This window comes from Polistes fuscatus, unplaced genomic scaffold (genome assembly GCF_010416935.1).
Source record: "Polistes fuscatus isolate 324 unplaced genomic scaffold, CU_Pfus_HIC Scaffold8, whole genome shotgun sequence".
Classification (NCBI taxonomy): Eukaryota; Metazoa; Arthropoda; class Insecta; order Hymenoptera; family Vespidae; genus Polistes; species Polistes fuscatus.
Genome location: NW_025113162.1, coordinates 5,962,696 through 5,987,341, shown reverse-complemented (window position 1 = coordinate 5,987,341; position 24,646 = coordinate 5,962,696). Strand labels below are relative to the sequence as shown.

Here is a 24,646-nt window from a genome sequence, read left to right as displayed (position 1 = left end):
TAAGATTAATTGATGCAATATAATGAATGTTTCTTTTTTATTCCTGTTTATTTTTAATAATACACAAATATGCAAGTATACCTTAGGATTAATCGACCTCCTCTGGTCTAACAGGATGCGTTAATGGTATTACAGATTTTTTAGTCACGTCTCTTGAAAGTGCTTTTCTCATATCTTGAAAATATATTCAAAAGATATTAAATTAACGTATAAAAAATTCATTTTTATCTTGTTAATTAAATAATTACCGTAAGCATTTTCATCAGGATCTCCGTTATAATATTCTAATACTGTTCTGTACACAATATAACCCAATTGCTGATACATCTTAATAGCCACTTTGTTACTAACTCTGACAAACAAATCCACAAAGTATGCCTGTTTCCTATAAACGAAGTACACATGTAATTATTCTCCTGTTTATTGCTTCTAATTTAAAAAACTTTCTCTATTTCAAAAATTTACTTTTCCGATAATTCTTCTAGAAATTTAATCAACATTGCTGCAAGACCAAGTCTTCTGTGATCAGGTGAAACGGTAAGAGCTGTTACATGACCATGCCAATTTTCTGCAATACCTTCCGCCTTTCCCATAACTACAAAATAATATTAAAAAGAACATAATAATCCTATAGAAATACATTATGGTGTCATTTTTATTAAATCGGCACATAAAATATAAATTACAAATATTATTCCATGGAAGGAAATCTTTGCACTTACTGTAGCCCATTATTTCACCACTTGGTGATTCAGCAACTTGGAAATATTCCGGCCAGTGTGCCAAATATTGCATATAAAAGGATACTCCATACTATAGAAATAAAAAATTAAAGGAAAATATAGGATGTCAAATAATAAGTGAGCTTGACCGAGAACAAAAAATTGTTTCTATGTTGGGAGGCTCAATACTTTTCAACCCACCCATGTATGGCGTGCGTTTAGATTTATATATATATATATATACATTATACATTATTATATAATTCTAAAATAATAGCTGTATATATATATATATATATTAGAAATTATTTTAATTAATATTTGAAATAAAAAGGATACTGTTTCTGTAAGTGGATCTAGATTCCTAAAAAATAAAATAAAAAGAATTAAGTAATACAAATGCACGCTAAAACGAAACGTAATGAAAAAGAAAAAGTTAGGTTATAAAGTGATATCGTTTGAAATATCTCGTATAACTTACGTACACGTTATTAAATTTGAATAAATCGGTGCACGTGAAGGGTCTCAGCGTAGTCATCTTTTCTTAGAAAAAAAATAAGGTCCTTTTATAATTCTAAATAAAACTTTTATCACGAAACAATAATACGAGTAACTTATCTGTAAATGGAGAAATATTTCATTAGAAAAAAAAGAAAGGTAGATTAATAGAATTTAATTAACACGTCGTTTACTATTGTTTAAATATAAATGTTAATAAAATTTATTTCTTCATCTAAATTATTATTTAAAATTATACTTAACACAATACGACACACTTGGTTAGAAATTGTCAAAAATTGAATATCAACACTCAGGGCTGCCAACAATATAATTTTTATCTAGAGACTTTTCAGATTTAGTAACATTTATTCGGTTTCTAGTTTTATTGGTTATTTTTTAAAAAGAACCTTGCATTTGCATGAATAGTAAGCAGTAAGCAATGAGTTAAAGCAAGAAATTGAAATTTAATGTTATATGTATAAAAAATCCGGAAATCCTGTTGAAAATCTGGAGACAATAAATGTATGTTTTTTTTTCGTTTTATGACCTTCTAAGCGAAGACTATCTATTTTCGAGAAAGAGAGAGAGAGAGAGTTTCTCTATAATATTAGCGTACTAAAAAATAATAGGAATCCAATATATTATTCTTGTTTCTTTCTTTTTTTCAAATAATTTTTAACTATCATTTTTACCTATTATTGTTTACTTATTTACTTTACTTTATTAACTACCCTTTACTTACTTTATTACTTTATTCAACCACGAGCTTTATTTCAAGTCACTTGTTTTTTTTCTCGCCTAATATTTTCTACTTTTTGTATTATTTCATATCCTTTTCTTACCTGTCCGTTTCATTTTCAACCCTACATAAATATCTTTCATCATTTACCTTTACAACTTTCCAATTCCCCCACATGTATATGTTCTATATTTAAAATACTAATTATATAATATAAAAATAATATAATTAAACCAAAAGTAAGAAATATACATATAAAAAAAAAACATGAAATATCTTAAAACTCATTCATACCATCAATCAGTTAATATAATGATGTGTATCTAAAAAAAAAAGAAAAAGAAACAAAAACTTTTGGCCCACTTTGTATTCGTCATTAAAACAGTACGTTAATAAATTTTCGCGAGCATCCTACTTAATTTGCATCTTATTTCTAACGAGATGAGGAAAAAAGAGGCTGACTTTTTTTCGTTCGTTAAGTTTCCAGGTAAAAACCGAGACCGAGCGTGAAGCTATTAAACTTTTGGCTGAAGTACTATGCATACATATATTTTCGGGTAAACGAGCCTGTACCTGTCTCTCTAAGTAAATTTTTCTGCTTGTAATTTCGATAGCATCGTTATGCTTTCGAAACGTTACATTGTTTCTATGTAAGACAGTATTACACGTTCCTGTAATTCTATCGTAGAAAAAGAGAAAAAGAAAGGAAGAAAGAGAATCGAGGTGTTACGCACGTGCAAAAATTTACCGTAATCATAATTGTTCCTTCCCTAATTACTTAGATACCATATGCTTACTATCTAAGCGTACGAGTTCATTTTAATTCTAGAAAAAGGATTAGCATAAATCATTTTTCAACACGAGATTGAGTCATTCTCGTTGGAATAATATTATTTTTTCTTTTTCTCTGAAACGTGACCTATTATTAACGGGATGATTAATTCTTTCAAAAAACGAGTTGCTGTTTAATTAATTTACACTGTACTTAAACGTAATACACGTTTTAACCGATTATAAATTCGAACATTTGTAATAATATTATTATATATTAATTTTTTTGTTCTTCTAAGAAAATTGTAATTTTAATAATCCCTCAGAAAAAAAGGTTGAACCTTTTAATTACGGCGATATAAACAGCTAGCTTTAACGTTCGTTCTAACCGAGCTCGCATTTATGCAGATTAATATAATAAATTTATTTCTACAACACGCTAAAAGTTAGCTGAGCGTACGAGATCGCGTGTGCGATTCGATGCACATCTTCATTGGAAATACGCTGGAGAGTAATCGTCGTTCGTTCTGCGAGAAATACATCGGTTAACGTTTCAAGTACGGCTTGGTAAATTGAACAAACGAAAAATAATTTTTCTTTATTTATAGTTGAAAACTATACGACGGGTCTAAAGATTGGATCAGAGTTAAACTTCAATTTTTCGCGAGAAGGAAATTAAAATATAATGACGTATATATGAGTATTAAAACAGATTACACACATTTTGTTCAAACATACTCTAATATAATTTTACATATATATAATAAATTTAGAATTAGATTTTGAAAGTTCAAGTTTATTGTAAGCCATGTAGATGAGTTTGATGTACAAGACAGATTCGTTCAATTGACTCTGTCCTAATTCTTTTTTTTTTTCTCTGTGTAAAATACCGTAGACCGAAGACAAGATGCATTATATCTCGAATTTAATTGTCTCTTCATTTCCATACAATTCATTTTCGTGAAAGTTCTGCGAAGAGTTAACTTTTAACGTAGGTAGGAAATAGGAAGAAACTTGTGACCAAAAAAAGAAACAACAACATTGGAAAAGTTTCGAAACATTGAGGAAAAAAACCAAATAAATAGTCCGATCGTTTTCAAGACAACCTAGAAATTACCGAATTAACATTTGACACTAAGTGTATTTTGTCGAAAGGCGAGGTTTCGTTTGTTTTTTTTTCTTTTTTTTTTGTAACGAAGATTCAAATCAACACGAGTCTCCACTTTCCGTGAACATAACTCGAAATGAGTGAAGAGGTAGGTAGGTAGGTAGGTGAGCCATGGAAGAGGAGCTTCGTGGGAACGTGTAGAAAGGAAGGAAAAGAGGAAGAAGAAAAGATACGAAAGTAGATAGTGTCTTTCTAAAGGAAAGACGTAGAGGGCTGCGAAATGACGAAGAGACTAGAAATGTGTACGTGTATGTGTATGTGTATGTGTATCTATATGTATGAAATAAAGAGAGATAGAAATAGTAAGAGAGAAAAGAAGGGATCTAGGAGTCCCCACTATTAAATCGCTCGATGGGGAGAAGAAGTAGAAGAAGAAGAAGAAGCTACATTGGGGGCGGTCAGACTCACTTCGTTCTCAGTGCATTTCCAACATTCGCATAGTATACTGTGATCGAAATGAAAGATAATTAATATTTCTTTAATTTGTCCCCCCATTTATATATGAAGAAGAAAATATAAGACAAATAAATAATAATAGAAGAAGATAAATAAATCGAGTAATTACTTTTCTTGCAAGGATTTCACAAAGTAGTTAGAGATTTCTATAAACGAGCAACCTTGATGTTCCACCGGAAATTATAAGAAGATAAATTATTAACTGTCAAGGGGAAAAAAGAAGGCTAATATCTAAATCTTTCAACGTGGTCAGAGTCCCGTTTTTATTTGTCAAGACAATAGAAGAAGAAAAAGAAGAAGAAGAAGGTTTCCAGTCCCATAATTAAAGGATTCAATGGTAGTGCAGAAAATGTAACTGAAGGTATTACACTTAGGGCGGTTCGTAGTTGTCTTAAACACATTATAACTCATCGACCAAGGAGTCACAGTCACGAAAAGGAACACGACAACGAAACACTCACGAAGAGTCTTTAAAAGAAGTTACAAGGAGAACTTTCAGGAGAGTATACCTTAGATTGTCTGACCAAGAAGAATTCATTCGTTAACTCGTAGCCCGAACGTACGTACGTTGTTATACGATGGATAATAATCCATTGATCGTGATATAATTTATCAAATAAAATTTGATTAATTTGTTATTTGTTCGTACGTATTGTGGTGATACACTTTTGAGGATCAAAGTGTTTCAACTTGTGGTAAAGTTAACCACCACGTATCCTGACTCGACCTACACTCTGAGAAAACTTTCGACAAACGAGGATACTGAAGTAATAAAGATATGTTTTTATCTGAGGAGAAAGGAAGACACACATATATGATATTTATAAGTATACTCATTCGTCCTGGATACTTTTAAAATCAAATTCTTTTTCATTACAACTAATTGATATAATAGAAGAGAGTATATCATTAAATAAAATAATAAAAATTCAACGATTATATCTCGAATGGAATTTAATCTACAGATAAATAGTGATATCTTTGTAAAAGGATAATCTATTTGATGAGACAAAAGGAAACTTTCATCGAGGTTTCACATTTTCGTGCCAGATTATTTCTCGATATATTCGCGTTCATCGCTTCGATGCTCCTTCCTCCATTCGTGCACGGAATCCAACGGAAAACGGTTAACGCGAGAATCATTTCTGTATTGCACTAGAGAAATAAAAGAACAATTCTCCTCCAACGTGAAGAATTTGCCGCAAGGACGAAACGATCAAAGTTTTACAGGAAGTCGTTCATCATTGATGAAATATTATTTCTTCTTTATATTTCGAGACCCATTATAACGGATACCAAAAGATACACGAAGTTTGTATTGTTTTTTGAAAAGGTAATTACCGATAATTTCATGATAAAACATTTGTTATCTTTAACTTTAAATTATTTATTGACAATATTTCATTTTTTATTCATGCATCATTGAATTTAATAGTAAATCATATAAAATCATACGTGTTTGTTATATTATTTTTCTTTTGTTTTACTTCAGTATCATTCCATTATTAGAAAAGTAGGAGAACTTGTAAATCACGCAAACAAATTTTTCGTTACAGCCATTTGACGGTGTCGTAAAATATCCGAGCGTCTCGTAAACGCTAAGATTTACGATTTTCGCATTATTAGACGGTCATGAAGAGACGACCGAGAACGATTTTATCGAGGGATACATCGAAAGGAAGCAAAATACGAAGGGACAAATTTTATTCGACATTTTTTTACTTGTAAAAGAAAAAGGAAATCATTCGGTGCGAAGAACCAGAAAACATAGAATAATACTAATCGATCGATCGAACAAACAAGGTAAGATTAAAATTCTCAAAATGTGAACGAACATTTGAATTCTTTCATATTTTCATTTTATCCCTTAGAACTTTGATAGAACAAAATTGTCTGATAATAGTAGTATGAAAAGAGAAAATAAAACTTTCGCGAATTTTTAAAAATAAATGACACATTTCAGATAAACATTTCGAATGCTAAGGCTTGAACCTTTCATCGATTCATTTTTCAACAAATAATTTTGAATACTTTTATACTTAAATAAATAATACCGATCATTTTTTAATTACCAAATTAGACATTGATTATTAATTAATCGAATAGAAATGCAACCAAAGAAAAAGTATAATTCGTGAGTAAACGAGATAAAGTAGAAAGTGTAAATAACTCGTCAAAACTGTACTGCATTGTATTCTAAAAGGAATATATACACCACATATATATACTTACTTCCATTTTCATTGATAGGATAAGAAAGAAAAGGAAAGATGCGCGTAAAACGAGCTGTTTGCCGGCTCGTTAGCACTAAGCTTGGTTACGTTAGCTAAGATCATTGCCGCCTTTCACGAATGTCAATGTCATCCTAAGCGTGTTCTTCACTGTCACCGATGCACGGCTCGGTGCACGCAGCGCAGTCAGACTTTCGATCTCTCGAAGATCGATGACCTTCCTTCCTCTCTTCCCTTCTCTTAGTTAGTTTGATTATATCATTTAATTATTCAACGTTTATATAACATTAAACTTAACAATTGTTATTTTATACCGTAATTCATACTTTATTCTATTCATTTTTTTTTATCATTATCATCGTAATCGTCAATGATTCTACTCTTTGAACTATTGTTCTTATTAATTATTTTTAATCATTTTGTTTTGTTTTTTTTTTTTGATAAATTTGGTATTGAGACCTAGTTAATTAAATACGTGCAAGAACGCGTGCATAAGAACGGTAATCGATGCATATAGAGAATCATAAACTGAACTCATTACGTTCATAGGAATGACTCGAATGATTAGAAATCATAATTTTATGAACGTCCATTCGTCTTTGCGAAAAGTGCGTTGTTAGATCGGCCATAAATAATTAAAATGAACGAACGAGAACGTTTCCTTAAAGCTTCATGAGTGCTAGCACCGTTATCGACAAAAAAATATTTAATAACTGTTAGAAACAGTGATGGTCTTGGGAAAAGGAATTAATCGATTTTCTAACTCGTTCAACAGACAACCATCAAATAGATTAATAGACGTGTACCAATGTACAGTGATAGACAAAAATGATCATTGTAATGTAAATAAAATTACATTATACAAAGTTTAGCTTTTTAATTTTACTCTATCCAAATTTCGAATATTTTATATTTAAATAAACTACACTAGTATCATTAATATTAACAATTCTAATATAACAATTCATTATACTTTGACGTAAAGTTAAATACAGCGAAAGAGAAAGTCCAAATAATGATTTTTGCGAGTCACTGTACATATTAAACAAAGTCTTTATAATTAGCTGTCAGTTCAAAGCATCAACCGGTTATTTCTTCGTTTGCTTTGCAGCCAAATAGAACGAAATCGAAATCATTCGACGAACCCTCTAGCTAGAAAGATCATAATTTCATCTCGATCTAATTCAAGTAAATAAGAAATTCCTAAACACAAAAAATACAAATTTCCGTGAATCGTAACCAACGCAAATTCTTTTACCAATAAAAATGGTCACACATTTGATTCTTGATCAAACTTCTCTCAGCTTGTCTTTTCTATAATGTAGATACACCGTTACTCGCAACACGTCTGTTTAAGCATAGCGAATAATAACTAGGAAGGTGTAGCGGATTAGATAGATAAATTAGGAGCTGTCCTAAGCATCAACATGAATTTCAATATAATTGTTAAAGTATTTCTTGATTACTCGAGTATATTATTGTTAATCATAAAACAATATACAGGATGTATCGAAATATTTAAGATCCGAAATAATGAGCTCAGAAATAGGGACAGGAAATATAAGAAATAATAATAAAAAAAAAAAAAAAAAACCAATTTTATATAATAAACGTGTCCAATTTCATCTTTGTTAAAAATCAAATCCACTCGTATATATTAATAATCTTCGAATCGTTTATGAATCGTATTGTCGAAAAAAGAAAAAAAAAGGAAACAAGACAGGAAAAGAAAGATGTTATTTATGAATTAACAATTCTTCGTAAAACGACTGCAAAGGTATCTAAAGCCTTATGAGAAGTGCCGCTATGTCCCACATAGAAACTCGACGGTGGACGATTCTGGGACGTCCGGTACGTTCGGTTATTATATATCTTCCGGGACCGACAATGTATTTATAATACTAACGATTAGCCTACCCTTCAAGTTTTTTGGTCCTTGTTGTAATGATGTCTTCTTATTTTGACGGAAACTCAAATAACACCATTTTCAAGAACGGCTTTATGCTCAATTAATCCTTCATCCTTATTCTTGTTGTTGTATCATAGATATCGGTGTCTGATAAATTTCAATTCAAATATTTGTCTATGTCATCGTCAACATTGATCGTGCAATAATGAATTGATCACGTTGACGTTGATTGAAATCTTAAAAAAAAAAAGAAAAAATAAGTAATGTTAGATCGTTTGTAATTGTTGGGTGTGGTGATGAACGACAAGTGGATCACTGGTACAAGTGGATCGTCATTTGTACTTTTAGAACAAATGTTCTAACCATTCTCGTCCTTCTGGAACGAAGTAAGCATCCGGAGTTCGTAGTAGTAGTAGTTTTAATAGTAGTAATAGTAGTAGTTGTTGATGGCGTTGGAACGATGGTGTAGAATCTTCGAGCCGGTTCACCGCTCGTTCATCGAAAGCGAGCCAACGGGAAAAAAACAAGTCGTGTCGAGGTGTGGGCGATTGAATTGATGTTCATTCTATTTACCACTTGGAATTCTACTCGCGATAGTTCCGCGTAGTTCTTTGTAATACCATCAGCATCACGAGCATATTTATTATTAATTATAAGAAAAATATAAATTATTAATGAACAAAATTCATTTCATTTTTATCTGTTATTCGTTCGAAAACAAATATCAGCCGCGTTGATGAAATTCTTTACGACGCTATACAAATTTTAAAATACATTATCCGTATTTTTTACTTATTTTCATATATGCGAAGATTTTAATATATATATATATATATATATATATATATATTATTATAATACTATATCGAAAATTGTTCAAACTATAATGTTACAAATAATAATCTTAAAAACTCAATTATCATTTAAAACATTTTCGCTAAGCAAGAATTATATAATTTTAAAAAAGAAAATATTCCAATTGTTAATTCATATTAGTGAAAGGTTTCAAGATTGCGTTGAACAAGATTAACCATCGAATTCCTGTAGAAAAAATTGTTCTAATTATAAGGAAGTCATTGATAAAGAATAGTACAACCACGAGTACCCTATTTCCAAGCCACTAACGTTGGAATGAAGAAATGAAGGACGTTGGTTCTCGTAAGTCCATTTAAAGATGATCGTTACTTACATTTAGGAATCTTTTGAATAAACATATGGGGATTTTGCATACGGTGTAGGCATATCTAAGGCAGGACTACCTGTCGTGAGTTGGCCGAAGGTTATTCAACCCGTCGACATCTCGTAGGAACGAAGTAACGGGTCTGGGTAGTCTCGTATAAACTAAACGGGGGACCCTCTACGCATCAGCTTTGAAACACTCGGTGCTTGGAGGCGCCTGTTAAACCTTCTCTCTTTCTATCTTTCTTCATTTCTTTATTTCTTTCTCCTTCTTAACACACCGAATCGACTTTACTCGTCTTCCCGACGTCCACCTCGAGTCAGTCAGCCGTGCACCATTGTCGAAAGATCTACGTAGATCTCATAGACAAGTAAAATCGCGATTTAAATTTCGATTTCTTTCTTTCCCATACTTACTTTATTTTTTATTCGATCCGAAAAAATACTTCATTTGATTTTCTCGATCTCCTTTTCTTTTTCTTCACCCCATTCGATATTAAATTCGATTCGTTTCTCTTATTTTATCTTTTTACGATCATTTTATTCCTCTTTTCTTCTTCTTCTGATCTTCTTCTTTGATAAAAGGAAATAAAAAAGAAGAACATAATAAATCTTATGGTAATTCACGCGGAAATATCTTTATATTATTTCGTTTCGGTTCGTTAAATTTTATTTGCGAATAATTAAGTGTCCCGCGCGTGAACGATATTTGCGGTGTTGTGTCGGTGTGATGTCCGTTGTTGGTGCGATTCTTTGAGAGAATTTTTTTTTTTTAAATAGAATTTCAGGTAAGCATTTTTAAACGTCATCTCATCGACGATTCAATTTCTATATTAATATATTTGAATTTATCTTCTATATAATTCCTAGTAAATATTCTTGAGAGAGAGATTAAAGAAAGTTTTCGAGAGAACAACAAAAAAAATTATAAAAAAGAACAAATAGTCGACTCTATGCGATCGAGTGAAATGCAAAATGTACAAATCGAACGATCATTTTCCTTCGAGTGAAATTTTCATTATCACCGTCGTAGCACGCTTCTGTAAACACAGATATTTTTTTTATTCCATAAGATCAAAGAAATAGAAAGCAATCGGGTTCAATCGAGAGGAACAATTTATTATATCTGTCAAAGTTTTTGGCAAATAACTTGCAACACGAGGATTTCAAGTAGAACGAGGGAGAGACGATTTATATTGAAATCGGACAGCTATTTTATTCGTCACGTTACGACGATTCACTTAACGGTACGTCGAACTAACCAACCGAAGAATACAAAATTATAAAAAGAGACAAAAATAATAAGAAAACAAAAATTGCTAATACTTTCTTATCATTAATAATAAATAATTCTTTCTATTTCTCTTTTATATTTTGTTTATTTTTTTTTTCTTTCTTCTCAAATATTCTTTCACGATCGTAGAAAAACGTAGAAACATTCGATGCACGCCACTCATGCAAAGTAAAAGAGGTCCAAGAAGAACGATGACTGGGGATACCGTTAGTAGACACAAATATGAACGAAAAATGCAACGGTAAAAAAGGCATTCCCGGATTCTCGATCGACGGTTATTTCATCAATGGAATTTCAAAAATTACAGCTTTCTATCATTTATTGATCATTTATCTTACTCGTTAATGTTAGATACAAATTGAAAAAATAATCATTTTCCTATCACTTTGATTAAAAAAAATATTTAAGAATGCAGACTGATAAATAAATGAAATATTTTGACAAACGTTCAAGAATTAATAAATTAAAGTGTTTAGAGTATATATTATTAAAAAATAATATTCACGAATACTTACATACGATTCAATACTGATCTTTTATCTTCTTACTCGTAAACGTTTCAAGCGAATGAAAAAAAATGTGAAAAATTCTAATCATTTCGTATCCATCGAATAAAATTCATCCAATAAAAATTTATTCATTCCTATCCAAAAAAAAAACCGAGGATACAATTACCATTTTATTAACGTAATATTAAAAAGAAAATAAAAAACAAAAACACACACACCAAAAACCGTGAGCCATGAAATCAACGATGAACACCATTTTCGTGATCTTAGTTAATAAAATTGACATGCGAGTAACGTATTCGAGACAAACGATCGATAGTCAAGAATCGAATACGAACGACTGTCTCGATCGAGACCTTACTCGTTAAATTGGCTATAAAGGATTCGTATCGTGACTAAAACGATCACGTCGTTTCCTCTTGACAACCTACGAGACTAGCAAAATTCTCTTCTGACTGTTCTTACCTAAGCGATTGGAAGAAAGAACTATCAATTCTCATGGTGTTTCTGTATTTCTTCGTTTCAGAGCACGAACTAGAATGGAACTATTCAGGATCGTGTTGGCTCTCTTGTTAGCAGGATTCGCCAATGCCAGGCCTCAGACAATCGGTAAGCTTAATCAAATATTACGTGAAATGTTGTTTTCATTGTATTATAAAAATAATTATTAAAAAAAAAAAATTTACATATAAATAAATAGTTAGATAGAAATTAATATACGAATTAAGCTTTTTTTTTTCTTAGAAAAAAGAAAAAAACATAAATGAGCTATTCTTTTACGATCGGTTTAAACGTAATAATGATCGCGTAAAATATTATCTCGCATTGAATAAATTTTGTATACATGTAGACAAATTTTTATACATTGGTGGGTTGAAACAATTATTGTTTTTTTTAAGTCACATATTAACTTCTTTCTTTTTTACACACGATACAATAAAAGTTTCTTTATAATTCATTCTCGTTATATAAGTTTGATCGTGATTAAAACAACTCGAAAAGGTTAACACGAAATATTTGATGAAAATCATTTTTGTACGAGTTAAATTTGATGAGAAAAAAAAGAAAAAAAAAGTAGAATAAATTGACGATGAATGATATAATAATGATACCATAAACTATAATATTATGTAACATGTCGAATAACATATCGTAAAATATGAAAAAAAAATTGGATGCAATTAACACGAGAGTTGAGAGATTCATACGATCTGAAAAGCATCCATATTCAATGAAGTAAGTTAACACTGACGTTGAAAGAACCAAGAGAAGAGGATTTCTTCGCTAATTAAGACGGACTCTGTCACTTTCGATTGTTCCCTCGTTAGAATGAACTCCTTCGAACGAAAGTTGTGTATATTGTATATTTTCTTTTCTTTTCTATTCTATCTGCAATATATATACACATATATTTTTATTTTTTTCGTTTGTTTCTAAACGAAGGATTATACGGTACGTGTTTTACGCAATAATAGCAAAGAATTTCGTTAGAAAATTTCTAACGTCTAATCGAGTCTCAACATCTTTCCTGATTTCGAAAATTTCGTCGATGTACATCGATGCTGTTGCATCAATCCTTACCAAATCGATCGCATGTAACATGTACTATAATGTGCATAATTATTTTCCATAGATGTACGTCGCGCAACCTAAACTAACTAAAGACTAGCATTAATAGGCTTTGGAAACACGTTTGTTAACGTCACTCGTATTTTACATTTTACAGACACGGAAACGATTTTACAACGGGAAGCAACGAGCGAGACAAACGACAAGGAATGGAAACCCATGAAACCGACCATGGAAAAGACTACCGAAAATGTTCACCGAGGTGACAGCAGGTATACGGAGAACTCCGGAAGTCGTAGAAAGTCTTACATTAACTATTATCGTTATACTAATGCTAGCTCGCCGATCAAAAGTAGAAATAGTAGTAGTAGTAGTAGTAGTATTAGTACTAGTAGTAATAGTAGTAAAACTAGTAGTAATATTATTAGAAAGGTAAGTTCAGGATTGGTAGATTCCGTTAGGGGCTCATTTGACCGGTTCAAGTTATTCAACGAAAATGAATATTTTCGACCGATTAATAGTTCAAATAGATTTCCTTATCGTCCCGTTAAATTATCAAATCACGATAAAAATGATAGATCGATTTATGCGTCACGTCGTTTGAATCTTTCTCAAATTTACAAATTAAGTAACCATGAGAATGTATTAACTGGACTCGATGATGCACATGATTCGAGACTCGATGATGATTCCCAACGCGAAGTTATGAATAATTCAGGAAAGAGAAGGTTGGAAGCGAATGAACTGGCCTTGAACCAGAATTTAAACTCAGAAGAACGAGTAGATATACTGGATCGCAAAAACACACCAGCATCGACTTATAGAAACTCTGTCAAGGTCGGACATTATGGTAGTACTCCTGTGCTTTCTTACAACCGGTTTCCACAAGTCGCTGCTGTTAGGAATGTAACGAATACCATGTTGAGGGATCGTGAGAATTACGCTGGAATTACTTTTTCTAAACACAGAGTCAACGACCTACGCGAATCAACGAAGAATTCGAAATTGTCGACTAGTGTTAGGAAAATTTCTCCCCTATCCAAAACTACCGCGAATTCTCGCAAACCTTCTATCAATTTCATAAAACGTGATAATAATATTATTAATACGAAAAATAATATGCGTGTTTCGCAGTTAAATAATCAAATCCCTTTAACTGATTCTTTACTCAAAAATTGGCCTAACGATATACCAAAAGATGCGGAAGATTTTTATAATTATCACAAATACACGTCCTTTCCCGAACAAATTGAAAATTTTCAAAATACAGATCAACTGATTAATCCTGACAATAATAATTCGAATATTCATCATCGAGTACCTGCCATGCAAGCTGGTATTCAGGAAATTGTTCAGTGGATGAAGGTTCCAGCGTTTTCTTCGAATCAAAGTCAAATGTTAGAGAACGATGAATTCGATGGTCCCATCAGTGTAACTTTCAAACCAATTTACGAGGATCTCGAACCTAATCTTCCTTTGAAACCATCCATAGATAACACATTAAATCATAACAATGGTAATAATTATTTCGATAATTTATTACACGTCTCACCGAACTGGGAAACAACCACGACAAATAAAGATTTGATTGAAGCGGCAACTTTGCCACAAAAGAAGCCCGGATATAAGCCTATAACGCAAATAACGCAAAACACGGTCGTTCATATTCTTAACAATGGTTCGAAAAAATCTAACAGTACATTAACCGAGATAAATGATCTTCAGAAGAATATCTCAATGCCTGTTACTTCTATTCAAGCTTCTTCCATTACCTCAGATTCGCAACCTAACATGCAGGTAATGTTCTTATCGGAACAGGATAAGATTAAAGAGAACGTTAACTTCGATGAAGATTGTCCTACCATCATGATAAACTCGTTTACCAATGTAAATAATACAATTGAAAGTAAAGAAGGATGTACGGATTTGAATATCATCATTAATTCACATATTTTGAATACTAACGTGATCAAACCCGCGGAAACTACAATCGATGACCCAAATAACGCGGATTCGTATCCGAGTGAAAATATTAAATATGTAGGTCCGATAGAGGATACTTATCCTTCCGTCTCAATTAACAATTACGAGACTTCACCAACCGCAATTTACAGTCCTCCTTCGTACCAGCATGATTATATACCACAGAAAGACGAGATATTTCAATCGGAAATTTCCTCCGAACCTAATTACATTTCTTCCGACCTACCAATCCTTCAAGTTGTCCAGAATACTCAAGTAAGCGTGACCAACTTGAACGACCAACCTAACGACGTTGACGGTTCAACGTTATCCGAAACACCGGTCGAAAATTTAGATGATATTTCTAATCCTGTTGATAACAATGTAGCACCTACGGTAGATCAAGGACAACCTGCTTCTTCTACGTTTACCGATCTATCCGGAAATGAACAAGGAAATAGTAACGCTAATGATCTTAGTACTTCACAAATTTCCGAACTTCCAAATCGTCCTAATTTACCTAATCCAGTTTCTCAATTGATCAATCGTCCTTCCAGTGGTTCCAATTTAGGATCTGCTATAACCAATGACGATGACGATGACGATGACGATGACGACGATGACGACTTTGATTTGTCTCCCAGTGGTGTATTGGAATCGATAACATCAACTTTCACGTATCTTACGTTCTTCAATCCTTTGAACTATAGTTTGTTCAGTTTAGCAGCAGCTCCTTTCGCTGCTCTAGCTGCTGGTATTTTAGGAATAGCTGCGTTTATATTTCCCTGGACGATTCCAAGTGCATTTGATTTTGGTAGAGCATCTAATCCCGTCACGATCAAATTCAGACCCAATCTCGACGAAGTCGTCAGACATTCCCTGGAAAAATATAAACGATTGAACGAATGGAAAAGTAAAAAGAGGAAGAAACGTGATTTGTTTCCTTATATATTATCAGATTAAATTGATATTAATTATCTTGTAGATATTTATTTAATCGTTAAGTATAATACTAACTCTTAAAGTAGATTGTATAATCAATATAATGAAATTCCATTATATTTCATAAGTTTAATGTTAATTGAAAATGAGATAGATGTAATTAATGTTCCGTTCATTTTTTTTTACGATTATTTATCTTTCTCTGATAATTTCAAGTTTTATCAAGGAATAATCTTTTCTTTCTTTTTCTTTTTTACATTCTCGAATATCGAAACAGGTAACACTGATCATCATCGTACAGCATGAGAATGAATTTGTAATTTGAATAAAATATTCCAAGTAAAAAGTATCTTGTGATTTTATTTCAGTTTGAAACCGCATTGTATGTGAGTGTTTGATTCAAATTAAACGTCAAATTAAAAAGAAAAAAATAATTACCTTAAGACATTATAATTTTAAACTTTACACAAACGACATATCCCACGTCCCAATTTTCCTTAAAATAATACAGTAATGATAATCTATTATACAGGAAATTTTAAGTATTCTTTTCCGTCTAAGGTAAGAAAATTAAACAAATTTAAAGTAAAAAGAAAAAAAAAAGGAACAAAAAATACGTGGTATTGAGATAAAAAATCATCGATGATACTAAAAGATAATATTTAATTATCTGCATACAATGAACATAGAATCATATTGTCCTAGAAAATTAAAGATAATTTCATTAAAAACACCCCCATAGCCTAAATAAAACGAAACGATCTCACAGGAGATTTTCATTTCAGTGTTCAACTCAATGAAACCCAACGCCAGCTGAAAGATCTGCAACACATCAACCAGTCATTAAGAACGGTCGCTACGCAGTTATTAAATGTAACGAATCCAAACGAAGGAATGAAAAATACTAAATTAGATAATAAAGATTCGAGATTGAACGAGAAGAATGAAGCAAATTTCGTAAAGGAAATAAATACCGAGATAAGTAATCTCGAATCAATGGGAATTAATTTTGGTAGACCAATGAATTCGAAATTTGGTTATTTTGAGAATAGTCATCCTGGTCAAGCGATGGTCATGACCGAAGAAGAACTCGAAAAGGAAATGGGTTCTACCAGATTGATGATAGCTCATAAGAATCATCCAACGACAACTGGTGGTATCTCGACGTGGATTCTATTAAATCCACCATCGACGACAATGAAGGGTCTCACGGATAACACTGATCAACCTGGTACAACTAAACAACCTGAGAACGATGTAAGATATACTTTGAAACCGATCGTGACTCATGGAAGAATAGAGGTTAAGAATACGAAGAACGAGCAAAAGACAACATCACAATTACCATCGACTGGCTCGATAGAGAAAGTCATATTTCCGAGTACGACGAAGAAAGCTACGAGTAACAGTACTTTAAAAAAAACAACTGTTGGTAATAATTCCTCCACGAAACAGGACGAAACCACACAATCCTTGGCCAAGTTGGAAGCCATCGAAAATACGACTTCCAAGGTATCGCGTACAACTTTAGCAGCATCTAATGCGGAAAATAAAGTAACGTCGGCATCGTTGTCTTCGACAGCGACCACGAAGAAAATTCAAATCATAAGATCGACTTTAAAGGTTAAAGGCACGACTCCTAGATCCATCGCTGCTAATAAATCTGGTACGGCACAAACTAAAAGACCTCAACAAGGAAAACCTAAACCATCCCACACGAGAAGGACAACCGTGAAACCTGACATATCAAAGAACGACAATTCTACGACAGCTAAGGTTGAAAAAGTTACGTTCAAAGCAGTCCCAATGATTACAACACCAAAATCAAAGAACGAGATCACGGAAAAACCAATGTTCGTTACTAAGATCAAGGCTTCTGTTCTCATGGACACTCAGAAAACTACAACGACGACGACTGTTCCGAACGCTTACGTTTCTACCACTTCTAAACCCAATTTCTCAGATGTTGATTTAGTAGAAGTACCAGTCAAATCTAAACCTCTTGGGGCAAGCGTAAATAACGTCTTGAAGGTGCAATTGAAAAAACCAATCGATGACTCTACTCAAATCGAAATAGAACCTATCAAAATGAACGCACCCATTCTGACGATTCAGAAAGTGGAAAAGAAGCCTGATGATGATATGCCTGACATTAATTTAGTTAATCTCAATGGTACTAGCATTGATTTGAAATTTGATTTCAATCCTGAACTGACTAAGATCAGTACAGAAATGGAGAGCTTAGAAAATTCGATGACGACGTCCAGTCCATCAACTATGACAACGAAACGACAAAGAAACTCGAATAAGAGGAAGAAGAACAAGATTAGGCGTCGTAGGCCATCTAGTACGACACCGTTAACATCAACATCAACATCAACCACAACTACACCGAGCACAAATGTTCCTGTAACGGCTGAGGAAATAATCGAAATATCAGCCGAACCAATACCTTTGGACAACGCTATTCAAGAATCTAAAATTGAACCTGAATCGAAAATTACGAATAGCAATACGAAGACTAAGAAGAAGCCACCGCAAAAAGGGATCAGCTCGCAGATCTACAGTTTTCTCAGCAGAGAAGTAATGCCCAGTTTTGGAGTAATGTCGTTGCTCGGATTAGGTTTGGGATTAGCTTCCTATTTCCTGTATCCTTTCGGTGGAACAATCACCCGAAGAAATTACGAAGTGGAACCTAATTACAAATACAATTTGGATGAATATGGTGGTAATTATGGACAGAACGAAGAAGAAGTTTTGTCGAAGGTATTGCAAGGTATGACCAATCACGAGAATAGATTTGGTCTTGGATCGTCAAGTGGGGTCAAGGATTTGGATAAGAATTATTATCGTTATCAACATTTTGATGGTGCGTACGATACTCAATCGATAAGAAGAACGGATCAAAGATATCCTTCGCCATCGTCGTCGCCTATTTACAAACCAACTGAAAATACAGCGTCTGTGCTTAAGTATCGTAATACCGATTACAAATATTCTGAAGTACAAACTACGCCAACTTATTACGATCCACAAAAACATAATGAATTTGTAATCAGTCAAGATAGTTCGGGAAATAGGCAATTCGTTGTCGGTAACATACCGAAAGAGTATCCACCATTTACCGACAAACATCCTACCTTATCGACGACGAATAAAAAAGGTCCTAACGTTTTCCAAGAATCCACGGAAAGTGGCTTGACGCAATTTGAACGTGACATTGCTCAAGGTCTCAACTTTCCACCCAATTCCATTAATGGACATGGCTATCAATCGGAAACCCAAACTTTACGACCTGAAGATGGTTACGAAGAGATTGAGATTACACCTACCGCTGTGGCTGTTGAACATGGACCTAGATCTTTAAAAATAAAACGTTCGATCCCTGATCGTCTTTCCAGATCTAAAAGGGAATCTGTTATTCAGATAATCCCGTCCAAACACGAACTAGAAGAAGAACAAAAAGAAGAGGATTTAAGCAATGAAATTTTAGATATTATTGACTTGGCTATACCTGGTAGCGACGAGAAAAAAATAAAACATAACGATCTAGATGATTTTCATTCGTATAAGAAAAAACTTCACGAGGAATCTCAAAAGCAACATAAAGAAACAGGTTCGAGAAACCCGACGACGCTCCCTGATGACACCGAAAACAAAACTAATTCGAAAAATAATGTAATTTATGATATAGCGGATAGCGTTGAAAAAATAACGACTGAAAAACAACTCGATAAAATAGAAGAAGAAAACTATTCGAGCACTAGTTCTTCTATAACTCCCATATCTTCGAGCAACGAATCGTCCGATGCAACCGAACATACGAAAGATATCGAAGAAACTACGATCGAATGGTCAGAAAATCCAACGACGACGAAACCAAACGAAGAAGGTTTCAATATCTTCAGTTTCGTTAAGAAAGTTGCCGAAATTAAATTTAGATTAGGTTTGACCATATTGAAACACGCTAGCGAAGGTTTCGCAAGATATCTGGGACATGTTCAAAAGAGGATCAATGGCGAGGAATAGAAAGGAATGTAATGATACCTTTCGAGACCTCAAGTTGAGAATGATATGTGATTTGAAGACCTGGCAAATTGCAACGTATCGTCTCTGATGTGTACTTACGTACTTACTTCAGCATGTATATTTTATTTAACGACTGCGTAGAAGTAAACCCCCCCAGTTTATACTCGTTGTTTTATATCGGTCTTATCTATGCGAGATATTACTCGAATTATTGATCGCATAAATGATTTCGTTATTGTTATACCAACGCGATTATTTTCACAATTGACTGAAGGATTAACTTTTAATATCTCGCACAAATCAATATTAACGACTTTATCATAACTGTGAAAATAATGAGCGATGACGATTGACAAATTTAATTCGTGTGGGGATAATTAAGGGATTTATTTGTATGTCGGAGTTTAATGGTTTCAAAGAAAAACAAGAGATTTTTAAGTTACCGAAAAGATCGTATGATATGTTTGAAAAAGGTAGTGGGTATTTTTTTTTTTTTTTCTTACAAGACTGTCACCATATTCACACACGCATACACACACACACGCACACATGTTGTTTTATTGCGAATTCACTTATGTTATTTTGATGTACGTGTGTTTTTTCTTCCCTCTCTCGACACGAGGATAATATATTATATAAAAATCTAAAATACTAGACTGTTTTTATTATACGTATTTATATAAATAAATAAATAAATAAGTTAAATAAATATTGCTACGCAGTATTTTGTGCCGTGTAAATAAAAAATAAAATATGGAAAAAAAAATATATATATATATATATATAAATATTTCACCGATTCATTCAATTTTCCTCTAAAATTTCTCAACGAATAAATATATCGAAATAATATAATAATAAATAGCGAGTTAATCAAAGAGCGATCATCGAACTTACTAATCTTTCTCATTCATTTTAACAACGTGATCTCTGATTCTGTAGGTCGATATTTCTTGAAGAAAATAATTCTAAAGGGCTATATTGGTGAGTCGATAAATCGTCACTAAATGAAATATAAATATTGAATGTCTTCTGTAACAGTAACCCTAGTTTAGTATAATACCATACTGTTATACTCGTCACACACATCCAATCTATTTAGAATGCAACAGGTGTGCCTTTAGTGCGATCGATCCTAACCGTTGCACTATGTTTCTAAGTACATACATACGCACTTTGTCTCTACGTTCTTACTAACGCATCAAATTCATCCATCAATATCAATGAAACTGTCTATGTATGTTCTTTGACTGTTAACTCAAATTCGTTTACGTGTTACGCTAGACTCCGTTCGAATAGGGTGTATATGTATATCGTATAAAATACAGTAAACACGGTAATAGTGACCTAGTTTGGTAGAAACTACGTATAGTCGCAGAATGACACGGTGGTGATAAGCGTTACAGGACCGTTTGCCATAACAGAACTTTCATGATGAAGCGAGTGCAACACAACAACACTTCCGTTCGTCGATTAGCCCCCCACCAATCATCGGGTTCACGATTCTCTTTAGAAACTATATCAGTATATTCCATCAGATATTCGAGGGGGGAGAAAGGGGAAGGGGGGGGGGGGGGGGGGGGGGGGGGGGGGGGGGGGGGGGGGGGGGGGGGGGGGGGGGGAAGGGGGGGGGGTGGGAGAAGAAGGAGGAGGGTAAGGGGGGGTAGGGTAGACCTCGAGTTGTTTAACTCGAACGATCGCGCATTACGATTTTAAGAGCCTCCATAACCCTTCTTTCTCGTGTGACGAATTATAAGAATTTGACCGACAGTCAGAAATATCTTGTTCGTCGTATCGCCATCGTCGAGTTCGTCCCAAGATTATCGAGATTAATTCCAAGACCGTGAAATTCCCGGATAATTTTATTCTCCAATTTCAGTTCTCGTTTCTTTCGACCCAGCAGCATTGGGATTCAAGCATTGCCACATGTTGCCTGGTAACATTCTGTGGTACATAATCAACTGGAATGTATCAAAGTTACCGAGTAAATAAATTCTTTAAATATGTATTTAACCGAATGAATAACCTGCGTCCAACTGTGCCGCGAGAACGCGCTGAATTCGAGAACCGGTCCCCGTTTCAAAGGTGGTGCCTCTGATCGGTCTTCGTCTCAATATGCTCGGTAATGTTGTAGCTCTGTCGCTCTCGTATCCCTTCCGACTCTGATCTACGCTTTTGAAAGTCTTCTCGACTTCCAAGAGACCGCCGTGAGACGTTGTTGTGTTGGTGCCGTTGATTGACGGTAACACCGTCAACCTGACCTAGGTAAGCCATATTTCATAAAGTAACTGTCAGATAAATCGATCGGATAAGTAATCTCTCTCTCTCTCTCTATCTCTTTCTCTCCCTCTCTGTTTACTTTCTAAATAAGGTATCGTCATATTTCAACTATATAAAACTCGTAGTACATTTACATCCAGTCAATATAATAACAAATCATTAATCATTAACAATAAGAGAGAGAGAGATTCTTAAGAACCGGTTTGAATATTAATTTAATTGATCACTTTCCCATGGGATTGATTCATTTTGTTAAATAATTCAATAAATTCATACGAAATATCTCTTTAAACTTCTAGCCTAACCTGTCTCTTTGATGTCATAACGGGAATAACTGCATCGGTATCTTCCTCTTTCTTGATAGATTTCGTTTTAGTTCCGTTCAATAGTTTGACCAGTTCGGGATTCAACGTGTCTATCTTGATAGATCTTTGACGAGATTTAGAATATCCTCTGTTCGTTGATAGGAGAACCCATTGTCCATCGCCATTAGCTGGATGAGAAGGTGGATGATTATTACCGTATTGATAATGAGAAAAATTTGGTCTATCACTTGGTCTTGGTCTGTCCAAGGATTCGGTTCTTGGTGGGAAATCGTGCCAATCGTTGTTACCGTCATCGGCATGATTGTTTTCAGAATATCTGTCTAAGAATGGATAGGGCCTGTTAGACGATTGAGGTTTGTTGTTCCATGCATTGGGAAAGTTGGTAGGCCTGTCGTCTGTTATAATATCGGTTGGCCGATGAAGATTAGAAGGGTATTTGTCCCAAGATGGCTTCTCGGGTGGCCACTTTTGCGTTTGACTCGAAACTTGATCGTATTTGTCTGGATAATAAGATGGGCGAGATGACGATGATGGTTTCTGCCATGGTTTATCATTGTTATTCTCTTGCCAATAAGGTTTCGGCTTGTCGTGCCTACATTTTCAAAATTATCATTAATAAATATAATTTACACTGGAAATGATATCAATTGTAGACATCATTTAAAATGTATAATTACCAAGGTTTGTTGTTTTCGTAAGTTGGCCTGGAAGAATAATCGGAGGTCCATGGTTTGGTCATGCTAGGCTTTTCCCATGGTTTTATCTCTGGCCAGGGACGTTGAGTACTCGGATTTGCTTGCCACTTTGAAATTTTACTTTTAGACCATGGAATTGCATCGAGGGTAACCCAACCATTTCTGTCATCGTGGGAGGTCATACCGTAATACTTATTTCTTTTTAATGTATCGTTCAAAATGTCACTGAGCTAATAATATGATAATTACAAGAAAATTCAGGTCAATATTCTGTGTAAATTTGTTTCTTAAAAAGAAAAAAAAAGAAAATATAAGAAGTACTTACTTTGTCCTCGTTTAAAGTAGAATTAATAGGATCCAAAGTGGATTTTTCATCGTCAAGTATTGTAGTTGAAGAATCAGTAGTCGTCTCGTCAACTTCAAGAATGAGTGGGTCCAAAATAGGTTTGGACAATTTTGGTGGAAGCTTGAAGTCTTTTTCTGTAGAACCTTTAATTTTATTAGCATAGTCCTCGAGGAACTTGTTGAGTACTTCAGGATTGAACGTTGACGTTTCGAAAGAATTTCGTCTGTCATATTCCGAGGTCAAGGCGTCACGAATCATTCTTTCATCGTTGTTTCGTTGATCGTTTCTTGTCTGATCGAATAACGGGCTTTGAGTCATCGCAATGGGCTCCTGAGGTATTCGTAAATTTTCGTTTTTCGTTTTGAACAATTCGGACGCGTTGGTTCTCATTTTAACGAAATATCTGGTATCGCAATAAGAACCTTCTAGGATGAAAATGAATAGAAGTAAACGGATCGTTCCGTTCGTGATCGCCATCTGTAAAGGAAAAAAAATTAACAAATTATAATTATACAACAAATATATAATTCTTATTTATAATTTGTTCTGCTAGTGTAATATAAATCCAGGCTAATGCCTCTGATTAAATCCTACGTTACACTGATTTTGTCACTGACCGTGTCGATTAGGTTGTCCTCCAAATTACACGATGAAGATGATAACAGGACGAAGTTAATTACATGAATAAAACGAATCGTTCTGTCGAGTTAAAGTTAGAATAAACCGTTATAGTCGGCGGCCACGGTACTGTACACACTAGTAGAGTATAGCAAGTACGTAAATAAGTAAGTAACAGTCAGCAGAATAAGAAGGAGGAGGTGGAGGAGCAGCGGCAACAGCAGCAACAGTAACAGCAGATAGAAAGAAGAGTAACAAAGAACGACCTCGCCTCTTCAAGGTCCGTGATGGTTCTGTTACTGAGAGGTTGGCCTCCTTTGCTTTTAATCCAGGTCCCCACTTCGAATGTACTTGGTCCATTTTACATCTCCTTCTCGACCTGCCAGTCTTAGATTTACTT

At 33.8% G+C, this 24,646-nt stretch overlaps 3 protein-coding genes across 4 annotated transcripts; 1 reads left to right on the top strand and 2 right to left on the bottom strand.

Annotated features, from left to right (window-relative positions):
• Nucleotides 1-29: 29 nt before the first annotated feature.
• LOC122524817 (N-alpha-acetyltransferase 20) lies at nucleotides 30-1,541 on the bottom strand. 2 transcript variants are annotated; one of them, XM_043647285.1, is made up of 7 exons: nucleotides 1,485-1,541; nucleotides 1,208-1,340; nucleotides 1,062-1,086; nucleotides 723-813; nucleotides 466-595; nucleotides 249-385; nucleotides 30-174 (listed from the first exon to the last, which is right to left on the bottom strand). In XM_043647285.1, the coding sequence occupies exons 2-7, from the start codon at nucleotides 1,258-1,260 to the stop codon at nucleotides 89-91; spliced, it is 522 nt and encodes a 173-aa protein (XP_043503220.1). In that variant the 5' UTR covers nucleotides 1,261-1,340; nucleotides 1,485-1,541; the 3' UTR covers nucleotides 30-88. The 2 variants fall into 2 exon arrangements, with proteins under 2 accessions (XP_043503220.1, XP_043503221.1); XM_043647286.1 differs by lacking the exons at nucleotides 1,062-1,086; nucleotides 1,485-1,541 and having other exon boundaries at nucleotides 1,208-1,272.
• Nucleotides 1,542-12,018: 10,477 nt separating this feature from the next.
• LOC122524724 lies at nucleotides 12,019-20,411 on the top strand. The gene is made up of 3 exons (XM_043647130.1): nucleotides 12,019-12,088; nucleotides 13,206-13,320; nucleotides 16,738-20,411. Exons 1-3 carry the CDS (start codon nucleotides 12,019-12,021, stop codon nucleotides 19,979-19,981), a joined length of 3,429 nt encoding a protein of 1,142 aa, XP_043503065.1. The 3' UTR covers nucleotides 19,982-20,411.
• Nucleotides 20,412-21,856: 1,445 nt separating this feature from the next.
• LOC122524984 lies at nucleotides 21,857-24,526 on the bottom strand. The gene is made up of 6 exons (XM_043647514.1): nucleotides 24,246-24,526; nucleotides 23,608-24,105; nucleotides 23,265-23,512; nucleotides 22,567-23,179; nucleotides 22,008-22,242; nucleotides 21,857-21,942 (listed from the first exon to the last, which is right to left on the bottom strand). Exons 2-6 carry the CDS (start codon nucleotides 24,103-24,105, stop codon nucleotides 21,857-21,859), a joined length of 1,680 nt encoding a protein of 559 aa, XP_043503449.1. The 5' UTR covers nucleotides 24,246-24,526.
• Nucleotides 24,527-24,646: the final 120 nt, after the last annotated feature.

Coding starts and splice junctions, on each gene's coding strand:
- LOC122524817 (XM_043647285.1), bottom strand. CDS start 1,260: ATGACTACGCTGAGACCCTTCACGTGCACCGATTTATTCAAATTTAAT. Junction 1,087..1,207: donor TTATTCAAATTTAATAACGT/GTACGTAAGTTA, acceptor TTTATTTTTTAG/GAATCTAGATCCACTTACAG. Junction 175..248: donor TCCTGATGAAAATGCTTACG/GTAATTATTTAA, acceptor TATATTTTCAAG/ATATGAGAAAAGCACTTTCA.
- LOC122524724 (XM_043647130.1), top strand. CDS start 12,019: ATGGAACTATTCAGGATCGTGTTGGCTCTCTTGTTAGCAGGATTCGCC. Junction 12,089..13,205: donor TGCCAGGCCTCAGACAATCG/GTAAGCTTAATC, acceptor TACATTTTACAG/ACACGGAAACGATTTTACAA. Junction 13,321..16,737: donor GTTCACCGAGGTGACAGCAG/GTATACGGAGAA, acceptor TTTTCATTTCAG/TGTTCAACTCAATGAAACCC.
- LOC122524984 (XM_043647514.1), bottom strand. CDS start 24,105: ATGGCGATCACGAACGGAACGATCCGTTTACTTCTATTCATTTTCATC. Junction 23,513..23,607: donor CTACTTTAAACGAGGACAAA/GTAAGTACTTCT, acceptor TCATATTATTAG/CTCAGTGACATTTTGAACGA. Junction 22,243..22,566: donor TTATGACATCAAAGAGACAG/GTTAGGCTAGAA, acceptor TGGCTTACCTAG/GTCAGGTTGACGGTGTTACC.